Genomic DNA, 25,429 nt, shown 5'->3' on the forward strand with positions numbered 1-25,429 from the left:
ACTGCCCTCCATCCTCCCCCGCCATGATGCAAGATTAATGGAAATCAAATAAGCAATTGTTACTGAAGGCACAAGAAACATGATGCACATTATCACAGCTTGTGGGAAAGTAAAAAAGGTTCTGAGTTTCCTGCCATAATTCAGTTCAAATAATTTCTGCGTTAAATTCAGCCACAGCCGATGCTGCCATGACCCAAGATCTGAGAATATCAGCATTCAATTGATTTTCAGAGAATAGTTAGAATCAGCAGAAACATAATGTAAACCTCATCGAGGAGCTGATATTTTGTATTCAGCACAATTAAAATTTCTGCAACCAGTGAGGCAGTCTGGGCCACCCTGTCCTTCATCGGTCGGCTTCAAAAGGTACAACAGGCCAAGCTCGAATCCCGAGAGACGTACTGTCAGGGATTGGGCAGAGGAGGCAGGGTGGGGGGAGGGGAGGGCGAGTGACAGAAAGAAAATTCAGACCAAGATGCAGGAACGGGTTAGCAATAGTTACTAATATTTCCTGCCTTTCCCCTTCATTTAAGGTCTCCATACAATGGAGAGCACAACCAAGAGGAGAGCTGGACAGATGTTCCCCAGGCTTGCCCAATGGCAAACGTGTTCAAACAGTACAAAGAGTCCCAAACGAGATTAAAGGTACCGTGACAATTTTCCCCCTCCTCCATTCCATGCCTGCCATTTATTCCCATTTCCTCCCCATTAAGACCACTGCGTGGGTAACTTTGAGGCTGCTTACGAAAGCGCAGTCTCTGTGTTAACAGGGTGGCCATTTTATAATATTCACGGTCATTGACACCAAGCAGTGGTTAGTTCGAGATACCAGCAGAGTGGGCCTCTTGCACTGCTGTCACACTCTATGGTGCGATATACAGTGCAGGTCAGCACGTACAGTGTTGTTGAACAGATCATGATTTTCCACTTTTCCATAACAATGCAATTTGGTCACAATCCTAAGCAAAAAGAAACAAAAAGTACACAAGCCGGGGCAATTCTCCTCTTCGCCTCAGAGTGCCGACTCTGAATCAGGAGCATGGTGATTATTTCCCAGATTTCTTGCAGTATTCAGGATAGTTGGCACAAGCTTTCTGCAGTTCCTTCAGAAAGGAAGGCACTCCACTCTGTGGAAAACATCATTGAGTTATCGACAAGAAATAAGGTTTCCAAAGTTTAAGTACTGTTACTGGGCAGGTGTTACAGTTGTTTTTCGAAAAAACGGTTCTGAAGGTCACATTTTTTAAAACATCCTCGGACAGGGTTCAAAGACTTGTGTGGCTTTCAATCATCTATTTCCCTTACCTCCTGAATGGGGGCTGGTTTAGCCCTGTTGGCTCAGCTGAGCGAGGCCAGCAGCATGGGTTCAATTCCCGTACCGGCTGAGGTTATTCATGAAGGCCCCGCCTTCTCAACCTTGCCCCTTGCTGAGGTGTGGTGACCCTCAGGTTAAACCACCACCTCTCAGCTCTCCCCCTCAGAGGGGAAAGCAGCCTCTGTTTCTCCGGGATGATGGCGACTTGACTTACCTGCTGAGGACAGCAGGATGCATTCCTCAAACATATACATTTCACATGAAGGGAGTGTTCCAAAATAATAAACCCAAACTCATTGACTTGATGGCTTTTCCTCCAAACACAAAGACACCAACGGATAAGCCTCTGGAGGGTGTAAACAGGCTTGACCCTTGTGATCACCACAAGAAGTAGAGAGACTTCAGCACCATTCTCGACTCCTCAGATACTGAAACAGTCTGTGTCCATATGCAGCAAGACCTGGACAACATCTTGCCTAACCTGCAAAAAGGCACTTAAAGGGCAGGAAAATGGTAAATCCACAGAGGAGCGTCTGGAAAAAAGCTTCAACCCAGGGAGAGACAAAGAAAGCAATCTAAAAAGAACTATTGGTCTGGTGTAAATGAACAAGACAGCTAAAAGTACCACACTACAGAACAGGAGTGAGGAGCCTTCTCCTCCCTCTAAGCCAGATTTCACCCATTTACCCCTTAAAGCAACATCTGAATTGACAGTGGAACTCATCACAGCTCCAGAGAAAACACTGCAACCTCACAATCTTCCCTTCACTCAACACAACATCCAAGTTGAAAACATATCAGGCCGACACTAAATTGGACAAACTTAATTTACATTTGTAAGTATCGTTTTTATCTTTATTTTTAGATAATCTTTGTGTGTGCATTACTAACTTTATCCTTTTTTAGGTAACTTCCAGAACAAGTCAAATAAGCTAACCTTTGCACACACGTGTGCACACATGTATAGCGCTATTCCACGTGCAGAATGGAGCAGAGTGTTGCATCAGCTATAATGCAGTCATCAGTCGAGATCCACTTCTACCCCACTGAATGGAATCCAGCTGTGCAATCGGACTAATACCTCCATCCTCTACAAGCAGATGCTAAACACAGAATGGAAACGCTAAAGGAGGTGCAGAGATAGTTTGTGTGTGATTGATAAACAGGTTCATTTCAGGCAAAGGCAAGAGGATTTGAGGATCTCCCAGTCCAAGTGCTTATTCCACTCCTTCCTCAACTTTAAAAAAAATTCCAATTCAGGGGCAATTTAGAGTGGCCAATCCACCTACCGTGCACATCTTTGGGTTGTGGGGGTTTGTGTCCACAAAGAGACGGGAGAATGTGCAAACACCACACGGGCAGTGACCTGGGGCCGGGATCAAACCTGCAACCTCGGCGCTGTGAGGTAGCAGGGCTAACCAGTGCGCCACCTTGCTGCTCCCCCTTCCTGATCAAAACATGTTAAACACATCGTTCCTCGTAATTTCTTTCTTTTTAAATTCATTTGCGGGATGTGGGCTGGTTAGTTCAACATTTATTGCCCATGAGAAGGTGGTGGTGCGCTGCCTTCTTGACCCGCTGCAGTTCATGTGGTGTAGGTACAACCACAATGCACTTAGGGAGGGAGTTCCAGGATGTTGCCTCAGTGACAGTGAAGAAACGGCCGATATATTTCCCAGTCAGGATGGTGAGTGACTTGGAGGGGAACTTCCAGGTGGTGGGGTTCCCAGGTATCTGCTGCTCTTGTCCTTCTAGATGGTAGTGGCCGTGGCTTTGGAAGGTGCTAAGGAGCCTTGGTCAGTTACTGCACTGCATCTTGTAGATGGTACACACAGCTACTACTGTTTGTCGGTTGTAGAAGGGGTGACAATCAAGCGGGCTGTATGAAGTCAAGAATATTTGTCCCTTTTGTGGTTTCTTCACCATCTGCCATAGTAGGATTCAAACCCAGGTCCCCAGAGCATTACTCCAGAGATATCCAGTGATAAGATCACTACCCCACAACCATCCCCTCATCGATAACAGACAAATCACTCGTCTTTATCAGGTGTAAGCCTAGATGGTGAAGCCTAGGCTTTTGCACCATGTAATGCGGGTCTGGCCCAGATCGGCTGTGTCACAATAGCACTCAGGACGCAAGACACCTTTTCTGACTTGCTGGCACAGGGCTATTCCAGTGAAAGAATTAACCTTTATTCTCTTTAACCATTTGATTGATGATTCCAAGACATTCAACCACAAAGTGGCAGATTCTTCAGCTCCATCTGCTAGACCTTGGCACAAGCAAGTGTCATGTGAGAGTACTGATAAGAAATGGATGTTTAAGCAATGTACCTTTAAGAAATAGAGCAGCTCAGATTACTGAAGTGATGTTAGAGGGGGGAGCTGAGCTGAAATCACTTCTGCTTTTTCTGTTTTAGTTTCAGTTTGAGAAAGCAGCTGAAAAGTGCCTGACTGGTTTGCTGTGAGCTGTTTTGAAAGGAGAAAGCCAGTTTTGAGAAAAGAGCTTGGGTGTGTCTGTGTTTGCAGTGAGCTGGATCTAGTGATCTCTGCCAGCAAAGACTATCTTTGAATCATTTGGGTGATTTAAACTCATAATAGTAATGTCTTTAACCTGATGTGTTTCTGTTTAAAGGTGTTAAGCCTTTTGGAGGTTTGAAGGAACATTTTGAGGAACTATTTAGTGTTGCATTATTTTAAGTAAGGGGTGTTAAGGGATCCAATGTTTATTTAGAAAGGTTAAGTTGAATTCATGGAATAAACATTGTTTTATGTTTAAAAACCCACGTGTCCATAATTGTAATACCACACCTGGAGAACAAGCCGTGTGCTTCAAAAGCAACAATACATTAAAGGGAGAGGTTGGTTGAACTCCATGAGGTTTTTGAGGTTCTGGAAACGCCGCTCCCATAACACAAGAATTGGAAACATTTATTCCTTGTACAGTAATACACTTATCACTTCCTATAAATAAAGCCACCACATCAGAGAAAACATTCACTTACCTTTGCTGCCCAGTTAATGATGAAGGCTGGGATCATGCCCCCAGGGTTATCGAAGTAATGCATAAACACTGAAAGAATAAAATGCCAGCTCTAAAATAGAACAGGGACCAATTCTTTTACAATCTCAATTTCTTGATAAATATAGCATGAGAATATTACTAACCAAATATTCAAAGACCTTAGAGAGTTTGACTTGGAACATTGTTGGGTTACACCAGGGAATGTCTGTGATTATCTCAGAGGCTCTCCTTCTATCAGACCTTCACATTTACCCTTGGAGGAAGATGCTGACCTGCCAAGGTTATAGTTCCATCGGTGACAACTGCTCACCCAACAAAGGATCCAAACCGAGATCTGCCGCAGGCTCACTCATGGGGTCGGGGTCTGTTCCTGTACAACACTGGGGTACAGCAGGCTCAGCCTATCATTGCATTTCCAACTAACCCATTAGATGCACTGGGCAATGTCGCACCTTAGAATTGTATTCACCAAAGCCACAAGTGACAGACGCATCCCCACCAGTACTGTCCCCAGTGTTATACAGTGACAGACGCATCCCCACCAGTACTGTACCACAGTGTTATACAGTGACAGACCCGTCCCCACCAGTACTGTACCCCAGTGTTATACAGTGACAGACCTGTCCCCACCAGCACTGTACCCCAGTGTTATACAGTGACAGACGCATCCCCACCAGTACTGTACCACAGTGTTATACAGTGACAGACCTGTCCCCACCAGTACTGTACCCCAGTGTTATACAGTGACAGACCCATCCCCACCAGTACTTTACCCCAGTGTTATACAGTGACAGACCCGTCCCCACCAGTACTGTACCCCAGTGTTATACAGTGACAGACCCGTCCCCACCAGTACTGTACCCCAGTGTTATACAGTGACAGACCTGTCCCCACCAGTACTGTACCACGGTGTTATACAGTGACAGACCCGTCCCCACCAGTACTGTCCCCAGTGTTATACAGTGACAGACCCGTCCCCACCAGTACTGTACCCCAGTGTTATACAGTGACAGACCCGTCCCCACCAGTACTGTATCCCAGTGTTATACAGTGACAGACGCATCCCACCAGTACTGTACCCCAGTGTTATACAGTGACAGACCTGTCCCCACCAGTACTGTACCCCAGTGTTATACAGTGACAGACCCGTCCCCACCAGTACTGTACCCCAGTGTTATACAGTGACAGACCTGTCCCCACCAGTACTGTACCAGTGTTATACAGTGACAGACCCATCCCCACCAGTACTGTACCCCAGTGTTATACAGTGACAGACCCGTCCCCACCAGTACTGTACCCCAGTGTTATACAGTGACAGGCCCGTCCCCACCAGTACTGTATCGAGTGTTATACAGTGGCAGACCCGTCCCCACCAGTACTGTACCCCAGTGTTATACAGTGACAGACCCAACCCCACCAGTACTGTACCCCAGTGTTATACAGTGACAGACCCGTCCCCACCAGTACTGTACCCCAGTGTTATACAGTGACAGGCCCATCCCCACCAGTACTGTATCCAGTGTTATACAGTGACAGACCTGTCCCCACCAGTACTGTACCCCAGTGTTATACAGTGACAGACCCGTCCCCACCAGTATTGTGCCCCAGTGTTATACAGTGACAGACCCATCCCCACCAGTACTGTACCCCAGTGTTATACAGTGACAGACCCATCCCCACCAGTACTATACCCCAGTGTTATACAGTGACAGACCAGTCCACCACCAGTACTGTACTCCAGTGTTATACAGTGACAGACCCTTCCACACCAGTACTGTACCCCAGTGTTATACAGTGACAGACCCTTCCCCACCAGTACTGTACCCCAGTGTTATACAGTGACAGACCCGTCCCCACCAGTACTGTACCCCAGTGTTATACAGTGACAGGCCCGTCCCCACCAGTACTGTATCGAGTGTTATACAGTGGCAGACCCGTCCCCACCAGTACTGTACCCCAGTGTTATACAGTGACAGACCCAACCCCACCAGTACTGTACCCCAGTGTTATACAGTGACAGACTCGTCCCCACCAGTACTGTACCCCAGTGTTATACAGTGACAGGCCCATCCCCACCAGTACTGTACCCCAGTGTTATACAGTGACAGACCCTTCCCCACCAGTACTGTATCCAGTGTTATACAGTGACAGACCTGTCCCCACCAGTACTGTACCCCAGTGTTATACAGTGACAGACCCGTCCCCACCAGTATTGTGCCCCAGTGTTATACAGTGACAGACCCATCCCCACCAGTACTGTACCCCAGTGTTATACAGTGACAGACCCATCCCCACCAGTACTATACCCCAGTGTTATACAGTGACAGACCAGTCCACCACCAGTACTGTACTCCAGTGTTATACAGTGACAGACCCTTCCACACCAGCACTGTACCCCAGTGTTATACAGTGACAGACCCTTCCACACCAGTACTGTACCCCAGTGTTATACAGTGACAGACCCATCCCCACCAGTACTGTACCCAGTGTTATAGTGACAGACCCATCCCCACCAGTACTGTACCCCAGTGTTATACAGTGACAGACCCATCCCCAGCAGTACTGTACCCCAGTGTTATAGTGACAGACCCGTCCCAACCAGTACCATACCCCAGTGTTTTACAGTGACAGACCCGTCCCCACCAGTACTGTCCCCAGTGTTATACAGTGACAGACCCGTCCCCACCAGTACTGTACCCTAGTGTTATACAGTGATAGATCCGTCTCCACCAGTACTGTACTCCAGTGTTATACAGTGACAGACCCTTCCACACCAGTACTGTACCCCAGTGTTATACAGTGACAGACCCTTCCCCACCAGTACTGTACCCCAGTGTAATATAGTGACAGCCCTGCCCACCACCAGTGCTGTACCCCAGTGTTTTAGTGACAGACCCATCCCCATCAGTAGTGTACCCATGTTATACAGTTACAGATCAGTCCCCACCAATCCTGTACTCCAGTAAAATACACTGACTGTCCTGTCTCCACCAGTCCTGTACCCCAATATTATACAGTAGACCCGACCCCACCAGTCCTGTACCCAGTATTATACAGTGACAGGCCTGTCGCCACAAGTACTGACCTATTAACTCAAGTGCCTTTTTATGTAAAGAGTACACAGCACAGACTATACAGCTATACAGAAATCTTTGGATCCTCAATGCCTTCAGGTGATGTCCCGGAGGACTGGAGAATAGCCAATGTTGTTCCTTTGTTTAAGAAGGCTAACAAAGATAATTTGAAGCTCGGTGGGAATTCAAAGTTTGCGGGGGGGGGGGGGGGGGGGGGGGGGGGGGTTGCTTTTTCTCCTGTAAGTAGTTTTCTTTTTTCTTTTTCTTTTCATTGGTATATTAATTTTTTTCTTTGTTTTTTTTTGGAATTGTAGTTGTTTAAGTTAACCAAAGGCTTAAGACATGGCAGGAGGTCCCAGACCCGTGTCATGCTCCTCGTGTGCGATATGGGAGCTCAGGGACACGTCCATTGTCCCTGGCTCTTTCACGTGCAAGAAGTGTGTTCAGTTGCAGCTCCTGTTAGACCGCTTGACAGCTCTGGAGCTGCGGATGGACTCACTTTGGAGCATCCGCGATGCTGAGGACGTCGTGGATAGCACGTATAGCGAGTGGGTGAGGGAGATAGAAAATGGGCGACCAAAAGACAGAGCAAGAGTCGGAAGACAGTGCAGGTGTCCCCTGCGGTCATCTCCCTGCAAAGCAGATATATCGCTTTGGATACTGTTAAGGGAGATGGCTCACCAGGGGAAGGCAGCAGCAGCCAGGTTCATGGCACCGTGGCTGGTTCTGTTGCGCAGGAGGGCAGGAAGAAGAATGGCAGGGCTATAGTGATAGGGGACTCAATCGTAAGGGGAATAGACAGGCGGTTCTGCGGACACATGTTGCCTCCCTGGTGCAAGGGTCAAGGATGTCTCGGAGCGGCTGCAGTACATTGTGTGTGTGTGTGTGTCTGGGGGGGGGGGGGGGGGTGAACAGCCAGCTGGAGTGGTGCACATAGGCACCAACGATATAGGTAAAAAATGGACGAGGTCCAACAAGTTGAATTCAGGGAATTAGGAGTTAAACTAAAAAGTAAGACCTCAAAGGTAGTAATCTCAGGATTGCTACCTGTGCCACGAGCTAGTGAGAGTAGGAATGTCAGGATAGATAGGGTGAACGTGTGGCTCAAGAGATGGTGTAAGAGGGAGGGATTCAAATTCCTTGGGCATTGGAACCGGTTCTGGGGGAGAGTGAGAAGGTAAAATCAAACACTAACGTTTTGTGCTTAAACAAAGGGAGATTACAATGGGATGAGAGAAGTGCTAGCTAAGGTAGACTGGGAGCAATTACTTTATGGTGAAACAGTTGAGGAACAGTGGAGAACCTTCCAAGCGATTTTTCACAGTGCTCAGCAAAGGTTTATATCACAAAAAGGAAGAACGGTAGAAAGAGGGAAAATCGACCATGGATATCTAAGGAAATAAGGGAGAGTATCAAAGTGAAGGAAAAAGCATACAAAGTAGCAAAGATTAGTGGGAGACTAGAGGACTGGGAAATCTTTAGGGGGCAACAGAAAGCTACTAAAAAAGCTATAAAGAAGAGTAAGATAGATTATGAGAGTAAACTTGCTCAGAATATAAAAAGATAGTAACAGTTTCTACAAATATATAAATCAAAAAAAAGAGTGGCTAAGGTAAATATTGGTCCTTTAGAGGATGAGAAGGGAGATTTAATAATGGGAGATGAGGAAATGGCTGAGGAACTGAACAGGGTTTTTGGGTCGGTCTTCACAGTGGAAGACACAAATAACATGCCAGCGACTGATAGAAACGAGGCTACGACAGGTGAGGACCTTGAGATGATTGTTATCACTAAGGAGGTAGTGATGGGCAAGCTAATGGGGCTAAAGGTAGACAAGTCTCCTGGCCCTGATGGAATGCATCCCAGAGTGCTAAAAGAGATGGCATGGGAAATTGCAAATGCACTAGTGATAATTTACCAAAATTCACTAGACTCTGGGGTGGTCTCGGCAGATTGGAAATTAGCAAACGTGACACCACTGTTTAAAAAAGGAGGGAGGCAGAGAGCAGAAAATTATAGGCCAGTGAGCTTAACATCGGTAGTAGGGAAGATGCTGGAATCTATCATCAAGGAAGAAATAGCGAGGCATCTGGATGGAAATTGTCCCATTGGGCAGACGCAGCATGGGTTCATAAAGGGCAGGTCGTGCCGAACTAATTTAGTGGAATTTTTTGAGGACATTACCAGTGCGGTAGATAACGGGGAGCCGATGGATGTGGTATATCTGGATTTCCAGAAAGCCTTTGACAAGGTGCCACACAAAAGGTTGCTGCATAAGATAAAGATGCATGGCATTAAGGGTAAAGTAGTAGCATGGATGGAGGTTTGGTTAATTCATAGAAAACAAAGAGTGGGGATTAATGGGTGTTTCTCTGGTTGGCAATCAGTAGCTGGTGGTGTCCCTCAGGGATCAGTGTTGGGCCCACAATTGTTCACAATTTACATAGATGATTTGAGTTGGGGACCAAGGGCAATGTGTCCAAGTTTGCAGATGACACTAAGATGAGTGGTAAAGCGAAAAGTGCAGAGGATACTGGAAGTCTGCAGAGGGATTTGGATAGGTTAGTGAATGGGCGAGAATCTGGCAGATGGAATACAATGTTGACAAATGTGAGGTTATCCATTTTGGTAGGAATAACAGCAAACGGGATTATTATTTAAATGATAAAATATTAAAGCATGCTGCTGTGCAGAGAGACCTGGGTGTGCTAGTGCATGAGTCACAGAAGGTTGGTTTACAGGTGCAACAGGTGATTAAGAAGGTGAATGGAGTTTTGTCCTTCATTGCTAGAGGGATGGAGTTTAAGACTAGGGAGGTTATGCTGCAATTGTATAAAGTGTTAGTGAGGCCACACCTGGAGTATTGTGTTCAGTTTTGGTCTCCTTTACTTGAAAAAGGACGTGCTGGCACTGGAGGGTGTGCAGAGGAGATTCACTAGGTTAATCCCAGAGTTGATGGGGTTGGATTATGAGGAGAGTTTGAGTAGACTGGGACTGTACCTCGCTGGAATTTAGAAGATGAGTGGGGATCTTATAGAAACATATAAAATTATGAAGGGAATAGATAGGATAGATGCGGGCAAGTTGTTTCCACTGGGCGGGTGAAAGCAGAACTAGGTGGCATAGCCTCAAAATAGGGAAAGTAGATTTAGGACTGAGTTTAGGAGGAACTTCTTCACCCAAAGGGTTGTGAATCTATGGAATTCCTTGCCCAGTGAAGCAGTTGAGGCTCTTTCATTAAATGTTTTAAGATAGAGATAGATAGTTTTTTTGAAGAATAAAGGGATTAAGGGTATGGTGTTCGGGCCCGGAAAGTGGAGCTGAGAGTCCACAAAAGATTAGCCATGATCTCATTGAATGGCCGAGCAGGCTCGAGGGGCCGATGGCCTACTCCTGCTCCTAGTTCTTATGTTCTTATAATCCAGGGAACTACAGGCCGGTGAGCCTTACGTCAGTGGTAGGGAAATTACTGGAGAAAATTCTTCGAGACAGAATCTACTCCCATTTGGGAGTAAGTGGACGTATTAGCAAGAGGCAGCACGGTTTTGTGAAGGGGAGGTCGTGTCACACTAACTTTTTTTTTTTCTTTTTTTTAAAAATAAATTTAGATTACCCAATTATTTTTTCCAATTAAGGGGCAATTTAGCGTGGCCAATCCACCTACTCTGCACATTTTTGGGTTGTGGGGGCGAAACCCACACAGACACGGGGAGAATGTGCAAACTCCACACGGACAGGGACCCAGAGCCGGGATCGAACCTGGGACCTCAGCGCCGTGAGGCGGTTGTGCTAACCACTAGGCCACCGTGCTGCCCTGTGTCACACTAACTTGATAAGAGTATTTCGAGGAGGTCACAAAGATGATTGATGCAGTAGTGCAGTGGATGTTGTTTATATGGACTTCAGTAAGGCCTTTGATAAGGTCCCTCATGGTAGACTGGTACAAAAGGTGAAGTCACACAGGATGAGAGGAGAGCTGGCAAGATGGATACAGAACTGGCTAGGTCATAGAGGCAGAGAGTAGCAATGGAAGGGTGCTTTTTCTAATTGGAGGGCTGTGACTAATGGTGTTTCCGCAGGGATCAGTGCTGGGACCTTTGCTGTTCGTACTCTATATAAATGATTTGGAGGCAAATGTAACTGGTCTGATTAGTAAGTTTGCGGACAACACAAAGGTTGGTGGAATTGTGGATGCGATGAGGACTGTCAGAGCATACAGCAGGATTTAGATTGTTTGGAGACTTGGGCGGAGAGATGGCAGATGGAGTTTAATACAGACAAATGTGAGGTAATGCATTTTGGAAGGTCTAATGCCGGTATGGAATATACGTGAATGGTCGAACCCTCAAGAGTATTGAAGTCAGAGAGATCTATTGTCCACAGGTCACTGAAAGGGGCAACACAGGTGGAGAAGGTCAAGAAGCATCACGCATGCTTGCCTTCATTGGCCGGGGCATTGAGTATAAAAATTGGGCAAGTCATGTTGCAGCTGGGAATAGAACCTTAGTTAGGCCACACTTGGAGTATCATGTTCAATACTGGTCGCCACACTACCGGAAGGATGTGGAGGCTTTAGAGAGGGTGCGGAAGAGGATGTTGCCTGGTATGGAGGGCATTAGCTATGAGGAGAGGTTGAATAAACTTGGTTTGTTCTCACTGGAATGAAGGAGGTTGAGGGGCGACCTGATAGAGGTCTACAAAATTATGAGGGGCATAGACAGAGTGGATAGTCAGGGACTTTTTCCCTGGGTCGAGGGGTCAATTATGAGGGGGCATAAGTTTAAGGTGCGAGGGGCAAGGTTTAGAGGAGATGAACGAGGCAAGTTTTCATTGTTTTTTTACAGAGGGTGCCTGGAACTCGCTGCTGGAGAAGGTGGTGGAAACAGGGACGATAGTGACGTTTAAGGGGCATCTTGACAAATACATGAATAGGATGGGAATAGAGGGATACGGACCCAGGAAGTGTAGAAGATTTTAGTTTAGACAGGCAGCATGGTCGGCACAGGCTTGGAGGGCCAAAGGGCCTGTTCCTGTGCTGTACTTTTCTCTGTTCTTTGTTCCCGTATACTACTTGTGCTTCCCATATTCACCAATACTAAGCTGCTACATTGCTCAAATGCTTCCTCCAGACACAACTAATTTGGAAGGCCACCATAGTGTTGATGGATACAATATGAATCATCCCATTTACTATTAAACATTTAAGAGATCTTGCAGTGGACAATATTGAATTGAGAATCTCGTAATGGTACCTTTGGTGCCTTTTTTACCATCACTTTCCAGCGCCATGGTTTGATGATAGTCCTCCACTCTAATGATGCCTGATTTAGCTGGTAAACCAGGCACACTTTTTGCCACAATCATCCAAATCTTTCGTCCATCGACATCCAAGTCATGACGCTCACGACAGTAAACATACTTGAGGGTGAAGTTAGGGAAAGAACTACTGAGCCACAAAATAAGGACATATTTTGTTCATTCACAGGCTGTGGGAGTCACTTGAGAGGCTGTATTATGATTAACTTTTATCAATATTCTATCACTAGGATAATAGGAAACAAAATAGGCTTTGGTCTTTTTTCTATCTCGAACTTCCTCTATCATTGCTATTTCCCAGCAGTTTTGGCACAGGGCTAAATCGCAGGCTTTGAAAGCAGACCAAGGCAGGCCAGCAGCATGGGTTCAATTCCCGTACCAGCCTCCCCGAACAGTGTGGTGACTAGGGGCTTTTCACAGTAACTTCATTTGAAGTTTGCTTGTGACAATAAGCGATTTTTATTTCATTTTTCATTTTTTCAGTTTGGGTCAACGAGTGGCTCACTTGGCTAATTCAGAGGGCAGTAAGAGTCAACCACATTGATGTGGGACAGAAGTCACATCGCTGCCAGACAGGGTTAGACAGCAGGCCACTTGTCAACCTGATTCATTTCAAATAACAATCCACTGCTGCCTCACGGAGACGAGGATCGTTTAGATCGTTAGATCGTTTGGAGACTTGGGCGGAGAGATGGCAGATGGGGTTTAATCCGGACAAATGCGAGGTAATGCATTTTGGAAGGTTTAATACAGGTAGGGAATATACAATGAATGGTAGAACCCTCAAGAGTATTGACAGTCAGAGAGATCTAGGTGTACAGGTCCACAGGTCACTGAAAGGGGCAACACAGGTGGAGAAGGTAGTCAAGAAGGCATACGGCATGCTTGCCTTCATTGGCCGGGGCATTGAGTATAAGAATTGGCAAGTCATGTTGCAGCTGTATAGAACCTTAGTTAGGCCACACTTGGAGTATAGTGTTCAATTCTGGTCGCCACACTACCAGAAGGATGTGGAGGCTTTGGAGAGGATGCAGAAGATATTTACCAGGATGTTGCCTGGTATGGAGGGCATTAGCTAGGAGGAGAGGTTGAATAAACTTAGTTCATTCTCACTGGAACGAAGGAGGTTGAGGGGCGACCTGAAAGAGGTCTACAAAATGATGAGGGGCATAGACAGAGTGGATAGTCAGAGCCTTTTCTCCCAGGGTAGAGGGGTCAATTACTAGGGGGGCATAGGTTTAAGGTGCGAGGGGCAAGGTTTAGAGGAGATGTACGAGGCAAGTTATTTTTTACACAGAGGGTAGTGCGTACGTGGAACTCGTTGTCGGAGGAGGTGGTGGAAGCAGGGACGATAGTGACATTTAAGGGGCATCTTGACAAATACATGAAAAGATGGGAATAGAGGGATACGGACCCCGGAAGTGTAGAAGATTTTAGTTTAGACGGGCAGCATGGTCGGCACAGGCTTGGAGGGCCGATGGGCCTGTTCCTGTGCTGTACTTTTCTTTGTTTTGTTCTTTGAGGACCCAGGTTCGATCCCAGCCCCGGGTCCCTATCCTCGTGGAGTTTGCACATTCTCCCCGTGTCTACATGGGTCTCACCCCCATGACCCACAAGATGTGCAGGGTAGGTAGATTGGCCACGCTAAATTGCACATGGATACATACATGCATACCAATCCAACAGTTGAATGATCAATTATGTCCAGATTTGTCCAGCCATGGTAGGATTTGAACTCTCCTCCCATGGATTACAAGTGCACTATCATACAGCACTAAACTATTGTACCCTCTTCAATACTGCTCAATAATGGAAAAAATCTATTTGGGAAGGCAACACCTCCACTTTCTTCCAAAGTCATTTTCTCCCATTCTTTAAAGTTGTGTACCCAGGTACATTGCTCCCAGAAGCTTTTTTTTTAAAATCAGAGAATCCCGACAGTGCAGAAGGAGACTATTTGGCCCATTGTGACTGCACCAACCCTCCAAAAGAACACTCCACCCTATCCCCATATCCCAGTAACCCCACACCTAACCGTTGGACACTAAGGGCAATTTAGCATGGCCAATCCACCTAACCTGCACATCTTTGGACTGTGGGAGGAAACCGGAGCACCCGGAGAAATCCCACGCAGACGCGGGGAGAAATGGCAAACTCCACACAGACAGTCACCAGAGGCCGGAATCGAACCTGAATCCCTGATCTGTGAAGCGGCAGTGCTAACCACTGTGCACCCTGCCGCACCATATTTGTCCTCGAGAAGTGAGCATCGCTGGCTAGGCCAACATTTATTGCCCAATCCTCAGTGCCCTTGAGAAGGTGGCGACTTTTGGAACTGCTGCTGCCCCCGTGGTGGAGGTACATCCACAGTCCTGTTAGAGAGGGAGTTTCAAGAATTTTACTCAGCAAAGGTGAAGAAACAGCGACATGCAGGGAAACTAATGGGTGGTGGGTTTACATGCAACTGTTGCCTTTGTCCTTCCGGGTGGTAGAGGTTACACGTTTGTGCTGTAGAGGTGCCTTGGTGAGCTGCTGTTGTGCATCCTATAGATGGCACACACAGCAGCCACTGCGTCGATGGTGGAGGGAGCGAATGTTTAAGGTGGTGATGGAGTGCCGATCAAGCGGGCAACTTGGATGGTGTTGAGCTTCGTGTTGCTGGAGCTGCTGCCATGCAGGCAAGTGGAAAGCATTCCATTAATCTGGTGCCTTGTAGATGGTGGACAGGCTTTGAGGAGTCGGGGGAAGGGTTACTTGCTGCAGAATCCCCAGCCTCTGATCTGCTCTTGGATCCACAGTGTTTATATGGCTGGTCCTGTTTAGTTTCTGGCCAATGGTAACCCCCCCACCCCCAGGACAGTGGTGAATTTAACAATGGCAATACCAGTGAATGTCAAGGGGAGATACTTGACTCCAATTTTGCTAGGGTCCCTTGATGTCACATGATCAAATTCTGCCTTAATGTCAAGGTTATGTTGTCAGTACACATGAGAGAACAGGCTGGGGTAGATTTTGTTGCCACTGAGTGAAGGCTGGTGCTGTGAGCAACGTGGCTGGCATGGCAAGGAAAACTGTAAATAGGCAGCAAATTCTCAAAACGCTGTGGCATCACTGCCCCATTCTTCACTCCCACAAGAGATTAGTTTTGCACAGTGCTGCGCAGAGCACAGGTTTTGAGACTTCCTACGTCCCGTGTATGCCTCTGAGTAACTGGGCAAAGCTGTTAGAACAAGACTGCAAACTTAGTTCCAGGCAGTCAGAAATCAGACCAGGCCTTTGGACACATCTTCTGTGCAAGGTCAGAGTGCACAGGTCAGGAGGTTGGAAGGCAAGATAACGGGGTGAGCAACAAGAAGAATGCCTAATAGGAGGCTCAAACTTTTGTTTTAAGACCTTCAATATCTACATACTGACACCAAGCAAACTGCATTGATACATTACTAAAAACAACCAGTAATAGAACCCTACAGCACAGAAAGAGGCTATATAGCCTATTGTACCTGTGTCAACTTGTTGAAAGGCCAATACAATTAGCCCCACTTCCTGGTCCGTTCCCACAGCTCTATAACTTTTTCAAGTAATTATCCAATTTCCTACAGGCAGTGCATTCCACTTCATACCAGAACAAAAATTGCCTTTGCTTTTTCTGCAATGCACTGCAAGCTGATGGCTGAGATATCAATTACTTAACATTGCCCACCTGAAGACTGAAGCACACAACAACAGAGAGCTCAGCTGTAAACCTCAGAGCATTACTGAATGCACAGGGATATAATGGAGCCACTGCATTAGGCATTGATTACAGGAATTCAGAAAGGGGCTGAGGTCACATTCAAACAGTGTTGAATAAAACTTCAACATTTCACTGGCAACAAACCACTTTCTCAAAACAACTGAGAAAACAATAACTCTCTAATTCAAAGGATATCCGAATTCCCCACGCAGTACCCCTCCAGCCCACTGGGCTGCTCTGCACCACAGTTAGAAAGGCAACTGGACACTTGAACACTGGAAAGGATACGTCACGGTTGGACAAAGGAAAGGGGTATTTGACTTCCCAGTAAATCACTTTCTGCCCATCACACTCCTGCTCGTAAAGTTCTGCAGAACAAAAAAGAAAGAATTTAATGCTTAATGTGAACTAATGATTCATCAGATTCCCCGAGCATCAGTATACACCATTACCCAGTTAACTTTATAATAATAATCTTTATTATTGTCACAAGTAGGCTTACATTAACACAGCAATGAAGTTACTGTGAAAAGCCCCTAGTCGCCACATTCCGGCACCTGTTCGGGTACACTGAGGGAGAATTCAGAATGTCCAACAGCACGTCTTTCGGGACTTGTGGGAGGAAACCGGAGCACCCGGAGGAAACCCACGCAGACACTGGGAGAACGTGCAGACTCCACACAGACAGTGACCATAGTGCTAACCACTGTGCTACCGTGCCGCCCATGCACACCTCCTACACCGACCTCCCAAATCTCCAGGAGGGATTCATTCACATTCCAGGCTGTGAGACCACAGGCACCGGCTGCCCTCCCAGAGCAGGTCATTTAACTGACAAGCGCCATTACAGGGCAGTCCTATTCTGCTCTCACCCAACATCTACACTGAACAACCATGTGGGCAGCACGTAGCACAGCGCTTAGCACTGCTGCTTCACAGCACCAGGGATCCGGGTTCGATTCCCAGCTTGGGTCACTGTCTGTGCGGAGTCTGCATGTTCTCCCCGTGTCTGCGTGGGTTTCCTCCGGGTGCTCCGGTTTCCTCCCACAAGCCCCAAAAGACGTGTTTATTAGGTAATTTGAACAAAACGACATGGCCGTTTTGAAAAACTTGAGGATAGACAAGTCCCCTGGGCCTGACGGGATGTATCTAAGGATTCTATGGGAAGCAAGAAATTAAATTGCAGAGCCGTTGACAATGATCTTTTCGTCCTCACTGTCAACAGGGGTGGTACCAGGGAATTGGAGAGTGGCGAATGTCGTGCCCCTGTTCAAAAAAGGGAATAGGGATAACCCTGGGAATTACAGGCCAGTTAGTCTTACTTCGGTGGTAGGCAAAGTAATGGAAAGGGTACTGAGGGATAGGATTTCTGAGCATCTGGAAAGACACTGCTTGATTAGAGATAGTCAGCACAGATTTGTGGGGGGTAGGTCTTGCCTTACAAGTCTTATTGACTTCTTTGAGGAGGTGACCAAGCATGTGGATGAAGGTAAAGCAGTGGATGTAGTGTACATGGATTTTAGTAAGGCATTTGATAAGGTTCCCCATGGTAGGCTTCTGAAGAAAGTAAGGAGGCATGGGATAGTGGGAAATTTGGCCAGTTGGATAACGAACTAGCTAACCGATAGAAATCAGAGAGTGGTGGTGGATGACAAATATTCAGCCTGGAGCCCAGTTACCAGTGGCGTACCGCAGGGATCAGTTCTGGGTCCTCTGCTGTTTGTGATTTTCATTAATGACTTGGATGAGGGAGTTGAAGGGTGGGTCAGTAAATTTGCAGATGATACGAAGATTGGTGGAGTTGTGGATAGTGAGGAGGGCTGTTGTCAGCTGCAAAGAGACATAGATAGGATGCAGAGCTGGGCTGAAAAGTGGCAGATGGAGTTTAACCCTGACAAGTGTGAGGTTGTCCATTTTGGAAGGACAAATATGAATGCGGAATACAGGGTTAACAGTAGGGTTCTTGGCAATGTAGAGGAGCAGTGAGATCTTGGGGGTCTATGTTCATAGATCTTTGAAAGTTGCCACTCAAGTGGATAGAGCTGTGAAGAAGGCCAATGGTGTGCTAGCGTTCATTAACAGAGGGATTGAGTTTAAGAGCCGTGAGGTGATGATGCAGCTGTACAAAACCTTGGTACGGCCACATTTGAAATAAAAAAATGAAAATCGCTTATTGTCACAAGTAGGCTTCAAATGAAGTTACTGTGAAAAGCCCCTAGTCACCACATTCCAGCGCCTGTTCAGGAAGGCTGGTACGGGAATTGAACCGTGCTGTTGGCCTGCCTTAGTCTGCTTTCAAAGCCAGCGATTTAGCCCAGTGAGCTAAACCAGCCCCGCTTTTGGAGTAGTGTACGCAGTTCTGGTCACCTCATTTTAGGAAGGATGTGAAAGCATTGAAAAGGTGCAAAGGAGATTTACCAGGATGTTGCCTGGAATGGAGAGTAGGTCTTACGAGGAAAGGTTGAGGGTGCTAGGTCCTTTCTCATTAGAACGGAGAAGGATGAGGGGCGACTTGATAGAGGTTTATAAGATGATCAGGGGAATAGATAGAGTAGACAGTTAGAGACTTTTTCCCCAGGTGGAACAAACCATTACAAGGGGACATAAATTTAAGGTGAATGGTGGAGATATAGGGGGGATGTCAGAGGTAGGTTCTTTACCCAGAGAGTAGTGGGGGCATGGAATGCACTGCCTGTGGAAGTAGTTGAGTCGGAAACGTTAGGGACCTTCAAGCGGCTATTGGATAGGTACATGGATTATGGTAGAATAATGGAGTGTAGATTAATTTGTTCTTAAGGGCAGCACGGTAGCATTGTGGATAGCACAATTGCTTCACAGCTCCAGGGTCCCAGGTTCGATTTCGACTTGGGTCACTGTCTGTGCGCAGTCTGCACGTCCTCCCCCGTGTGTGCGTGGGTTTCCTCCGGGTGCTCCGGTTTCCTCCCACAGTCCAAAGATGTGCAGGTTGGGTGGACTGGCCATGATAAATTGCCCTTAGATTATCATAGAATTTTGGACACTATGATTAAACTAGGACAAAAGCTCGGCACAACATCGTGGGCCGAAGGGGATGTTCTGTGCTGCATTTCTCTATGTTCTATGTTCTATTCTGAATTCTCCCTCCGTGTACCCGAACAGGCGCCGGAATGTGCCATCTAGGGGCTTTTCAATCGAACTTCATTGCAGTGTTAATGTAAGCCTATTTATGACACTAATAAAGATTATAAATGCTCACCTTTTTTTCGCCTACTTAACTTGATTGATTCATGACACAAACTAATCCCAGCCTACTCCTAAAATGAGTTACCACACAATAAGATGGAACCTTGGCGCTCCCTGGTCTGAAGGTCACAGCTTAACGTTCAACTCCTTTCATAGCAAGTAATATACAATCAGCAGATCTACTAAATGCTCTACATTAAAATAGACAGTTTGAAATCAACAGGATGTTACTATCAGGATGGGTGACATGCATTTAAAAACCACAAAGCATTGAGAATGCATTCTCCTAAAATACAAATAACTGAGACACCCAAATCCCTTTAGAATAAAGATCTCAACTTGTCAGTGAAGGGCAACCATATTCTGATCAAAACTATTAGACTGTCAGTCAAACACTCCCAGGGCAGATGAAACACAGATGAGGGATACAGTAATAAAGGTTCCTCTACTCTTTCATAGGGTCATAGAAACAGGAGGAAGCCATTTCACCCCTTGGGCTTGTTCTGCCATTAAAACAGGTCATGGTTGATTCAATCATATACTTGGATCCTAAACTTAGAAGAACACCCCTCCCATTGCATAATGGTATGTCCTTTAAATACCAACTTAGTGTGACTTTAGGAGCAGCTTTGACCTATAAACCTTTGGGAATTGCTCAGAATTTTCGACTTAAACTCAGAACCCATCATCTGAGGCTGGATTCAAACACATTTGAAATGAATGTGCTGATTCAACCTTAGCAAACTTTACTTTTGTTCTTTAAAATTATATATGGTTTTATATGGCAGATATATTCCCAATTGTGGGGGAATGCAAACCAGTGGCTAAGTTATATTTATAGCCCTTAATACATCCAATAAGATATTCCAGAGAGTGGTGAGAATGTGGAGCTTAGCGCAGGAGTGACTGAGGTGATTGGCACCAAGGGGAAGTTAGGTAAGCACAAGGGAGAAGGATTTGCTGATAAATGAAGTAACTAAGGAGTCTCGGGTGGAGCATATACATCAGCATTGATCTGTTGGATAGTAGAAGGAACAGCACAGGAACAAGCCATATAAAAACATTGTGTAATGTGCAAACTTCCTAAACAGGATCCATTTACTGTACTCAAACGGTACAAAATGTCCCAGCTACTCCAGTGACAAACAGACAAGAGGTTAGGCAGACGTGAACAGTACCTGGAGGTGTTCGGCGGGAGAGCACACTGTAAAAAGCTCACACAAACAGATTAAACATGGAAAACAAATACAGAAGCTGTGTAGTAAGCAGTCCTTACTCTTTTAATCATAAGGATATGGTTCATTTTAGCGATCTTCAGATCTAACATTTGGCCATAGAATGGGAGTGCTGCTGCGCTGGGGAAGGTCTCGTCCTCCAGTTATTGGATCTGGCGGGGTCTCAATACATCGTATATAACTGCGGGAGCCTGCATGGCTGCGCGGGAGTCAGTGTGGCTGCGCGGGAGCCCGCGTGGCTGCGCGGGAGCCTGCGTGGTTGTGCGGGAGCCTGCTTGGCTGCGCGGAAGCCTGCGTGGCTGTGTGGGAGCCTGCATGGTTGTGCGGGAGCCTGCGCGGGAGCCTGTGCGGCTGCGTGGGAGCCTGTGCGGCTGCGCGGAAGCATGCGTGGCTGTGCGGGAGCCTGCGTGGTTGTGCGGGAGCCTGCTTGGCTGCGCGGAAGCCTGCGTGGCTGTGTGGGAGCCTGCATGGTTGTGCGGGAGCCTGCGCGGGAGCCTGTGCGGCTGCGCGGGAGCCTGTGCGGCTGCGCGGAAGCATGCGTGGCTGTGCGGGAGCCTGCGTGGTTGTGCGGGAGCCTGCATGGTTGTGCGGGAGCCTGTGCGGCTGCGCGGGAGCCTGTGTGGCTGTGCGGGAGCCTGTGTGGCTGTGCGGGAGCCTGTGCGGCTGCGCGGGAGCCTGTGTGGCTGTGCGGGAGCCTGTGCGGCTGTGCGGGAGCCTGTGTGGCTGCGCGGGAGCCTGTGTAGCTGCGCAGGAGCCTGTGCGGCTGCGCGGGAGCCTGTGCGGCTGTGCACACAAGTATAAACGGATTCACAGCTACACTGGCCAGATGCTGAAACAAGCCAAAGTCAATTAGAAAGGCCAGATGAGTGGACAGCTAAGATGAAGGTTGATAATGCAACAACTTTACCCCATAAACCACTTCTCACTGGTACAATGAGGTTAACAAACATTAGAAAATACAAAAAAAAAAGTGAAGAGGCAGACAATATCAGATCTGTCTAAAACAGAAAGTGCTGGGTGGAACTTCCCAGCAGCTTCCTGGGCTGGTCGTTTTAAAACACAAATAGACTATCATGTAAAAAAAGACATGTTACCACCCACCACCCCACCATACACCAGAGGAGTCTTTAACATCACACAGAGCAAAGTGGAAAGAAAACGATTGTATAAAGACTACCTGACCTATAGTTCAGCAAAGCTCACAGATGTAGGGCAGCTGTTTAAACAAAGAACTACATCAAAACATCTGAGCCGGGAATATCCTCGGAGCTGCTCCCACTTTGTTTCATTTCCAACAAACTGACGATGGAAGTAGATACCAGCTCCAAGAAAATTGCCCGCCTTTGAAAATTCAGAGCAATACACGCAATAATTAATAAATTACAATCTGAATAATCCTTTACCATTTGGGATATTAAGCTCAGTGATTTTACAATGACCAGTGAGATACAGCACTTTGGCACCAAGCAAATGAAAAGGTAGGTCAGGTGACCAAAAACTTGGTCAAAGTAATGGATTTTCAGCACCATGTTCAGGTAGGAAAGTACGGTCAAGGTACAGGGGTGAGAGGGGAATATCCAGGGTTTGGAGCCTTGGTGACAGAATGCACAGTGGTGACATAGGCATAGACGGGGGGGGTTTCACCACATTGCTGAAGCAAGGGCAGAGTCGAGCAATATTCGGGAAGAGGAAATGTGGGTGGATGTGGAAAGGCACATAATTCACCAGTCCACCACCACCCTGTCACCTCCCTGTGCCAGCTCTCCCAGTCCACCACCACCCTCTCACCTCCCTGAGCCAACTCTCCCAGTCCACCACCACTCTGTCACCTCCCTGTGCCAGCTCTCCCAGTCCACCACCACCCTCTCACCTCCCTGTGCCAGCTCTCCCAGTCCACCACCACCCTCTCACCTCCCTGAGCCAACCCCCCCAGTCCACCACCACCCTCTCACCTCCCTGAGCCAACTCTCCCAGTCCACCACCACCCTGTCACCTCCCTGAGCCAACTCTCCCAGTCCACCACCACCCTCTCACCTCCCTGAGCCAGCTCTCCCAGTCCACCACCACCCTGTCACCTCCCTGAGCCAGCTCTCCCAGTCCACCACCACCACCCTCTCACCTCCCTGTGCCAACCCCCCAGTCCACCACCACCCTGTCACCTCCCTGTGCCAGCTCTCCCAGTCCACCACCACCGTCACCTCCCTGAGCCAACCCCCCAGTCCACCACCACCCTGTCACCTCCCTGTGCCAGCTCTCCCAGTCCACCACCACCGTCACCTCCCTGTGCCAACCCCCCAGTCCACCACCACCCTGCCACCTCCCTGTGCCAATCCCCAGTTCACCACCACCGTCACCTCCCTGAGCCAACCCCCCAGTTCACCACCACCCTCTCACCTCCCTGTGCCAACACCCCCCCACCCCCAGTCCACCACCTATGCTGATTCAAAAGTTTCTGCTTGTTTGTCTCTTCCTCACTTTAACTTTCTTGAAGGTGGTGACCTCTCTTGGTTAGAGATCCACAGATACCAGCAGCTGTTGTACCTTGTCCACATACAGAGAAAGTTGTTGATCCAATTCTGACTTTAATCTATTTCCATATATCCCAGCATAAAGTAGTGGAGAGTAATCAGGAGCAGGAAAACTACACTTATCCCTTTCATGGTCCAACAACATGCAGTTGAAGAAATGTAGACGTTTCCAGATAAGTTCAGTACAATAGAACGTAGCTGAGATTTGAAGAGGAGCCTTGCAATCTCTGGACTTCTTTATTTCACAGCAATCTTTTCAGTTTGAACAAATGAAACAAGCTGTCATTGAAACACCATCTATAAATAGTGTGAACCAACCTTTCACGTAACTATCCCATTGCTTCCTGTACTCCAGGTCCATGTACATGTCCACATACAGCTCTGGACCATAGTCTGAAAAGGTTCCATAGATCTTATATTCATAAAGGCACAATTCCTGAAAAATACAAAATGGGAGTTGGAAAGAGTTGTGCAGTCCTGTGCAGAACAGAAACTAGCAACATTAAACTCTCACCAGGAGACAGCAGCAACTCTTTTGGATAAGATCTGCTCATATCATGCACAATAGGATGAAAGAGCTTTTCATTAAACATCAGAAAAGTCACAGCAGTTATGTCACTGGGTAATGAAAGTGGGTTAGCACCAGATTAACCGGGCACAAGGAGAAATTGAGTAAACCAGCCTTTATTTCCAGAGTTCAGAAGAATGAGGGGTGATTGAATTGAAACACAAAACATTCTTACTGGGCTTAACAGGATAGATACTGAGAAAATGTCTTCCTTGGCTGGAGAATTGAAACGGGCATAGTCTCAGAATAAAGGGTCAGTCATTTAGGATTGAGATGAGGAGCAATTTCTTCACAAAGCGGAATTCTCTGCCCAGGGCGTTGTGGATGCCAGGTTATTGAGTACACTCAAGTCAGAGGTTGATAAGAGTTTTGCGATTTAAGTCGCTTAAGGAATTATGGGTATTACATTTCAGAAAGCCGGTTAAGTATGTAATTTTAGCCAATCTTCACATGTTTCTAAGCATTTATGTAGAGACTTACACGTTATAAACAGCTCCTAACCCAATCACTAATTTAACTCTACGTCTGCTTACAGGGATTCATGAATCCCCAGTTAATGCCCACCTCCTGCATACATGGAATTCACAAAGATAGTGCAGAGAGAGGCGATATTCAGGGAGATCAGTCTTGATCTTATTGAACGGGGAAGAAGACTCAAGGGGCCAAATGGTTTACGCTTTTCTCATATACTTCCTGGTGTCACTGGACAGCCAAATGAACGGTGACATCCACAATCCGACCAAAATCACCTCATTAGGGATATCTGCGATCCATTATCTTGCTGCAAAACATCCCCACTCCAGAGTCAGATGAAATGTATCCCAGGCTGCTGAGTGAGGCAAGGGAGAAAATAGCAGGGGCACTGGCAATAATTTCCAATTCCTCTCTGGCCACAGGAGAGGTGCCGGAGGACTGGAGGATAGTCAATGTGGTGCCATTACTCAAGAAAGGAGGAAGGGATAAACAAGGAAACTAGACAGTATTGTGCACATTTCTAGAATCCAAATTATGGAGGGATGTGATAGCACTGGAAAGGGTGCAGAGGAGATTTACCAGGATGTTGCCTGGGCTGGAGAGTTAATTATGAAGCGAGATTGGCGAGACGGAGGTTGTTTTCCTTGGAGCACAAACCGAGTGGGGCCATGATTGAGATGTATAAAATTATGAGAGGCATAGACAGGAAGAAACGTTTCCCCTTGGTGGATGGGTCAATGACCAGGGGGCAGAGATTTAAGGTGAGGGGCAGGAGGTTTAGAGAGGATGTGAGGAAAAAACCTTTTCCCCCAGAGGGTGGTGGGAGTCTGGAACTTGCTGCCTGAAAGGGCGGTGGAGGCAGAGACCCTCGTAACATTGAAGAAGTATTTAGATGTGCACTTGCGATGCTGAAGCAGACAAGGCTATGGGCCAAGTGCT

The 25,429-nt window shown here is 47.0% G+C and overlaps 1 protein-coding gene across 1 annotated transcript; it reads right to left on the reverse strand.

Moving 5' to 3' along the window:
- On the reverse strand, window positions 1-23,884 carry LOC119953571 (phosphatidylcholine transfer protein). Its single transcript, XM_038777964.1, has 5 exons — window positions 23,767-23,884; window positions 16,752-16,831; window positions 12,667-12,832; window positions 4,321-4,388; window positions 1-1,127 (listed from the first exon to the last, which is right to left on the reverse strand). The coding sequence occupies exons 1-5, from the start codon at window positions 23,813-23,815 to the stop codon at window positions 1,047-1,049; spliced, it is 444 nt and encodes a 147-aa protein (XP_038633892.1). The 5' UTR covers window positions 23,816-23,884; the 3' UTR covers window positions 1-1,046.
- Window positions 23,885-25,429: the final 1,545 nt, after the last annotated feature.

Source organism: Scyliorhinus canicula, chromosome 18 (genome assembly GCF_902713615.1).
Source record: "Scyliorhinus canicula chromosome 18, sScyCan1.1, whole genome shotgun sequence".
Lineage (NCBI taxonomy): Eukaryota > Metazoa > Chordata > Chondrichthyes > Carcharhiniformes > Scyliorhinidae > Scyliorhinus > Scyliorhinus canicula.